The following is a 7204-nucleotide window of genomic DNA, read 5'->3' on the forward strand; positions in this document are numbered from 1 at the left end:
TGGTTTCAAATCAGCATCCTGACCAAACTCCTCCACTAAACATTCATTCCTCTGATTAACTATTAGTCAAAATATTCATAGTTTCTGCTTTATTAGCTCAAATGTTAGGTATAATTGTATATAAATGAGGGTTATAGACCATGGATTCCAAAAAGTAATGTATAACTAGTGGTCGTAAAGGTGGTGTTAGTGAAATCAAAAAAAAAAATAATGCGTTAAAAATGTCAAATGTTGAAAAAAGGGTAAAGGCTTCCTCATGCTAATCCGCCTTAAAGAATCTTTAATCTCAAAATGGAAAAGAAAGGAAACTACTCATAAATGTTCTAAAGTAGGTTGTATCATTTTAATTAAAATGATAATCCAGAATTTGTGTGTGCTAATACTGTATTACATTATTAATCATAATAAGTTCATGATTGAAACAAGACAAATATTTGACTGAGGTTTCTGTTTCATATATAAAAATCTGCATACTTAACCAAAATATATAATTTTAGGATCAGTTGAATTTTGTGTGTGTGTGTGTGTGTGTGTGTGTGTGTGTGTGTGTGTGTGTGTGTGTGGTGTGTTGTGTGGTGTGTGTGTGTGTGTGTGTGTGTGTGTGTGTGTGTGTGTGTGTGTGTGTTGTGTGTGTGTGTGTGTGTGTGTGTGTGTCATGAGCCAGGACTGAGCCATACTAGGGATTTGTCAACAGCTGGCTGACCAGTGGGCTTTGTTGTTGTGAAATCTCACTGCCAGTGGAGAAAACCTGAGCCCATATGAGATTATGCAGTTTAGGGGTTAACATGGTCTATTTCATAAAAAACGCCAGGATACGTACTTTTAGTTATAGCTCGTAGCTATATATTTATAAATTTTCTTTGAAAAAAAAGTTGATTTGAAAGCAATCTCTGAGATGGTTAAGTGTGTATATCCTGCCAATTTTGGTAAATATTACACTCATTCTTTTTTATTATTTGAGAAACGATAATGTTTTTGTACTTTTCACATCTTATTTCAACATCCTGACTGTTTTTCCTCATTGTAAATTACTGTGAAAGGATTTCTATTGTGTCCGTATCCTTAGCAATGGAATGTAAAATCAAAGTTTAGGATCATGCAGGATGAATTGCACATTCCTAATCTGTACTTTCCCCCCCTTCATATCCCAGCCTGTCTTTAGGCCTCTCTGAGCTGAGCTTGCTGAGGTCCATCCTGGGTTATTAGACTGCTACCTGTGGAGACAGGAAGAGCAGTTCTAGCTTTATGAGAAGGATTCTGATGAGATGTCTGAGTGGGTGCATTGTCTGGTCCAGTGCGCAATTATTTGAATGGATCAGTGAGTATTGCTCACCGCCCTCGCTTCTCCAGCGCACTTACAGGCCTCACTTATGTAGGCTGGCTACATTTACTGCTGCTTTCCTGTGCAGTTGTTTTCTACCCACCTTGTTTACACCAGTATTGGCCCTTGTGCACTCAGTTCCCTGTAAGAGTGCAGTTTGCAGTGCTGTTGTGTTGTATGGTGCTTGATGTTTCAAAATATGAGGATGATCGTGATGTCACCTTCAGTTGAGTTCAATCAGGCGTGCTCGCTCCAGGAAGTGTTTACAGTTTTTGGAAGGGTTAACCATCCTGTGACAATGTCCATTCACAAAACCAAAAATGGCAAGTCATTCACACTCAGTCACTTTAATAGGTACACCTGTGCTTTCCAATGCAATTCAATACTATAATTCCTTCCTTTAGACAATGTTTAGTTTTTGTTGACATTGTTGGAAATGTGTAAATTCCTTGTGTGTTATATTGAGGTCAGGGTTAAATGTGGCTGTGTTATGGTCTGCATTATATTGAGCTGTGTTTCTAATTTCTTTTCCTTTCCATTTTCATTCATGAAGTGGCCACTGAGTGTATGTCACAATTACAGTTACCACACCTTATATTAATATTTGTGGCACAGTCAGTAATTTGTAATGGCATGAGCTTAAATCACCATTACCACTTTGAACTTACAATTTCCCCGACCCCAGGCCCCTTCCACTTCATTTTTTGTGTGCAGTCAGATAAAAAAGCGATTGATTAATCACAAAAATAATTGAAGGGTAAAGGGACCATGGCAATTATTGTTAGTTGACACGCTTTTTTAACTGCTAACTTAACCAGCTGTAGGTTCCTAAACTTCCACTTTGTTTTGGAATACTTGGTTCTAGCCTCTACCTTGTCTGCCAAGAGTTATTTTATGGACGGAGAACAATGAGAGAAGGGAAAGTGAAAAGCTACGTAAAAGCTGTGTACATCTCCATCTAATGAGTAGCTTCATTTTGGATAAAAGTGAGGACTTGAAAACAAATAAAGGCTAGCAAATAGTACACAGAAAGTTTCTGTCTAGTGATAGACTGATTATGCCAAAACCAATTCTTTTCTAAAGTAGCCAAAAGAAGAGTTTAATTAACGTAAGAGCTGTTAAAGCACTTCATCAATAGGAGAGATGTAGCTCGCCCTCTCCTCCACGTCTCACAAGTTGAGAGGGTAAAGAATAAGTTGTGACAAAGCTTTCCCACTCACTCACTCATTCTCACTTCTCACTTTCTCAATTCTCACTCTTTTACTCCACTGACCCAGTACCAATACAATCCTGCAACCTCAGCAGCAGTCCAATCAATACTCAATAATATGCGTGTCTGTAAGCTAAACACGAGCACCCCCACTGCACACAGTAGGCTTTGTTTGCAGGTGAGCAGACATCCATGTGTGAGAGGCTGTAATTTGCCATACTCTGCATTCATATCATAAGTTAAAGAAACAGAGAAAAGAAAGTGGCAGCTCCAGGGGGTTTAAAAGCGTGAGCTGACTTGCATGTTCAGCAGCTCCAACATCTCCAAGATAAAGAAGGGTGAAAACATGTTGTCAGCACCACAAAAAATGCTATACATGCATGTGGTCCTTTCACTTATTATTGTAGGTTTGTCCATAATACCGTTTGGTTTTTCTTCATTCTTTTCCTCTAATTTTCTGATATTTCTTCACTGTAAAGGAGCTAAATGTCACACTTAACGGTTGAGAGGAAGCACATGAGCAGCACATTTTACGTACAATGCGTCCAGTGCTTAAGCACATGATGCAGCACATGTTCTTGTGTTGTTTCTGCAAAATCAACACGGCACATCGCTCTGAGGCCAAAACAACATGATGCTTTTTTTAGTTCAGTGCTGGGTCTCCTTCATGTAGCTATTAGCTGAAAGAACAGTAGCAAGAGCAAACAACCACCCACATAAGAAATTTTGGAATATATTAAGAAAGGCGTGTGAATGTTCAACATATACACCAAAAAATTACGATTTCCCTTACCAATTAATCAGTATTATTTTTGCACAGAAATGAATTGTTCAGTCCATAAAATATAAAAATAGTGAGAAATGGCCATCACATATTCCCACAGCCCAACATCTGAAAAGTTTTTAAACAGTTAATGGACTATATTAAACTTACAGATACCTATGTAAAACAGAAAAGCAGCAAATCCTCACATTTCAGTAGCTGTTACCATGCAGCAAATTTTTCATTGATTAATTACTTTAACAAATAATCACATGGCAACACTGTCACTTTTCTGCCAATCAACTAATCAGTTAATTGACTAGTTTCTTTTTGGAAGTAGTATGGCATTGTATTTGCTAGTCAGCTAAGTGGATCATTTATTCATTTTGGGACTTTTGCAAATAAATAGTACAATGCCCCTTTAATGACCTGGTGTGGTATCTGATAATGCCTTTGGAGCAAAACTTCAGGTTACTGAAAAGAAAAATAATCCCCAAAAGAAGGCCCACTGTAGAGAACAGCTCTGACAGCGTAATTGAGGTCATGCCATTGTCTCAAATGTGAAGAAATGAAATGAGGTAACTGAATATGACAGCCCTGCTCTCGGACATAGCTCATGCCTCGGGGTCTGGATCGCTTTTCCTCTCATATCAGACATGAAAGGCTCGACAGCTCAACTGTTGTTAATCTTGGGATCTTTCAGGGTCAAGTGAACGTCGTTTCTGCAGTGCTTAGGTTCTCGGACACGCGTGATGGTGCATGAAGTTTGTGGCCTCTATTCATATAAAGTTAGGGTAAAGAGTTAAGGGAACACATCAATGTATACTTACATTACTGTTGACCATTTTCCAGACAGTTCATAGACTGATTTTAAAAACTTGTGGGAAAACTCAAACTAAAGGCAACTCTTGAGATTTGTGGTATGAACTAAGACCGACTGCTGCCAGAATTGTTGGATAACTAAACATGTTTTGCATGCTGTGGAAAACAGTTTTCAAAGTTAAATTTCAAAAAATCAAATTTATGATTCCCCAAATATTTATGACTTAATAAGCAACAGTCACTATAAATATAAAACAAAACTCATTTATAATATACATGATTAATGTTGGCGTAGCCAAGTCAAATTAAGCAAACAGAACAACAACTTTAGTATGAAAGTTCATTCTTGGCCCTCGGAAATGATAGTTTGAGAAAAAAAGTTTTGAAAAAAATCTTAAATCAGGGTCTAGAATTCATAAATGTTACATCATGATAACTCTTGATGAAGCCCATGAGATGCAATTAAAAGCCACCAAAAAAGGCTTGCAAGTGGACCTGTAAAATGACTAGCCTTTTCTGTAGTGCCATGCCATGGATGCTGAAACCATTTCACACCCAATCTTTAATGCAATTTGCAGCTACTACAACGTCTGTTGTGTAAATAAAAACACCAGTTGTCAATCTTGTTCTTTAGATCAATATGTCACTTTGCTTTCTGAAAAAAAAAAACTAGAAGAAAAGCTGACTTGAAGCTGTAGTCACAGACTATTTTTACAGCAGACATCTTGACAGTAACACTAACAATGTGTCCCTTCTAGCAATTACTGAAGTGCAGAAAGTAATGATGTTATTGGTAACACCTGTAATGGACCAGTCAAAATGACGTCTGTTCACATATGACATTTGCAATTTCTTGAGCCTTTAGTGCGTTTGTATATTTTCTTTATCAGTGATTTGTTAAGTGCTGATGTAGGGCTGCAACTAACAATTACATTGTCAATACATATGTTAATTGTTTTCTTTAAACCTGTTTAATTGACAGACTACAGAGTGTGCGATTAGTTTTTATAGAAAACAGTGTTTTCTTAGCTGGAGACAGAGGATTTGTTCTCTGCATGTTGATCCCTATGACCAATTAGGAATATTTATACAGGATCCTCCATAGGGAGTAATCCATAATCTTGACTGCCTCATGTAGCCATATAATATCTAATTTATTTGATATGAGTCTCACTTGAGACATTGCTTAGAGAAAAAGAGACATGCTACCAGTTGCTACGTCTTTAAGCATGATAACTATGGGTAACGACAGTCTTTTGAGAAAAAAAAAAGTGTGGAGTTGTGGAGCAAAAAGTGACAGAATTCTAGAAACACCCTTTCCAAAAGTACATATTTATATTTCAGATTTTGTTCCTGCATGCCCTTTGGCTATCTAACTTCTTGAGCTCTAATTTCCTATACTAGCAACAGGGTCACTGTAGACTTAACATGTCCTACGGTGTGGCTAAATCGAGAATGCCTAGAGTATTGTTAAGCAGTGTGAGCTTGTCCACGACGACAGCAGCTCGCAGCAACAGCGCACCATCTGCCAGGTGTTGTATAATAAAGTATTTATGTGGCTTTCTGGCCTCTCTCCTATATGCGTGGCTCTTAAACTTAAAAGTGAATTTAACGAGTGTGCATTTGCTGACTGTATCTCGCATTGTCTCACACAAAAACTGCTCTCATGAAGGGAAACTCCTACACAGAAATTGAGTTTGGAAGGGTTTTATAGTCCTAAGAACTGATAGGAATTAAAGGTCACGCCTTGAAAATGGTAAGGAGGACATTGAAGCCCTTAAAATCACCTTTTGGAAAGTTTAAACTAATCCAAGACATAGCTGTTACCAAACTGTTTTTGTTTCTGATAGAAGGGCATGCTTGAAATGATGTGAGTAGAGATGACATCTGGTCCTGGAAATAGTTTCCCTATTAATTCAATTTGCTTTATTGGAACAAACAAAGAAACAACAACAAAGAATGAACAAAGAAAACATGTTGCCAAAGCAGTTTAAAGAAAATTCATATGCATATCACGTATAAAATACATACGTAGGTGTCACATAGATTCTATACTGTACCGATTGCTATACAACACACACTATTATACACAATATAATACGTTACAGTTTTGTATAATTATTATACAATACTAAACCACTCTGTAATTTTGGGATCATTTGGTGGTATTTGTGGTTGTGAGTCCCTCCAGGCTATGGCAGCCGGAAACATATTTAGAAGCCAGTGGAGCTTCTGTCTCTTCTACTAGGAGAACTTCCAGCTTCTTTTCTGGGTTGAACATTGGGAAGTTTGCTATTTTTCCAAAGTGTAAATATTGTTGTGAAAAGAATTTTTCACTGTGGAACAGGCTGTGCATCTCTGTTTCAACCTCCCTGTTGAGCAGTGAGCACATACACACAGTATGTACTCTATTGTATTTATTATTCAAACATATACCCAAATGTATATCACCTACGTATATTACACAAATAATACTTGCCTGTTGCAGTACTATCTACTACTACTATTATTATCTCTTTATGTCTTAGGTGTCCTGTTAAACTGAAGTAAGGTTTCAAATCCCTGTTTTGTGTCCTGTTATCCTCTCTCTGTCTAGGGTAATCAATGCAGGAAAGAGCACATTAAATGAAGACCAGGCCTGCTGTGAGGTGCTGGTGGTCAAAAGGAGACCTGCAGGAAGCTCCACGCCCAACCGGACCCCGATGGTCCGCAGGAGGTCTTCCCTGCCCAATGGAGAGAGTTTGGGCCTCCGGGAGTGCTCAGTGAGTCAAACTAATGGGCGTGGTTGCATCAGAAAATATCCCCCTTTTTCACCATACACAACTTGAATGACATTGTGCAGACACATTTTTATGACCACAGGAAGTGACAGAATAACACATAACAAAATATTTTGTCCATTTGTTATCCTTAGACATTATCACACACTTCATTTAAAATCTGATCACCGGTGAAATCCAGCTAATGGTCAGAGTGGATGTAGTCCTTGAATGCCCCTGGGGTTCTGCAGTTTGGACCCAGTGTCCCTTCATCCCATCCCATCAGCAGTTTATTGGGGCGTACTGCAAAGCGTCCTTTACACACCATA

At 38.1% G+C, this 7204-nt stretch overlaps 1 protein-coding gene across 2 annotated transcripts in view; it reads left to right on the top strand.

The window, feature by feature from the left end:
* Positions 1–7204, top strand: part of ppm1h (protein phosphatase, Mg2+/Mn2+ dependent, 1H) — a 37197-nt gene that overhangs the window by 9012 nt on the left and 20981 nt on the right. For both annotated transcript variants that reach the window (XM_032524708.1, XM_032524709.1), the window contains exon 2: positions 6713–6878. In XM_032524708.1, coding sequence (XP_032380599.1) covers positions 6713–6878 — 166 coding nt within the window. The remainder of the gene's footprint in view (positions 1–6712; positions 6879–7204) is intronic.

This window comes from Etheostoma spectabile, chromosome 8 (assembly GCF_008692095.1).
Source record: "Etheostoma spectabile isolate EspeVRDwgs_2016 chromosome 8, UIUC_Espe_1.0, whole genome shotgun sequence".
Taxonomy (NCBI): Eukaryota; Metazoa; Chordata; class Actinopteri; order Perciformes; family Percidae; genus Etheostoma; species Etheostoma spectabile.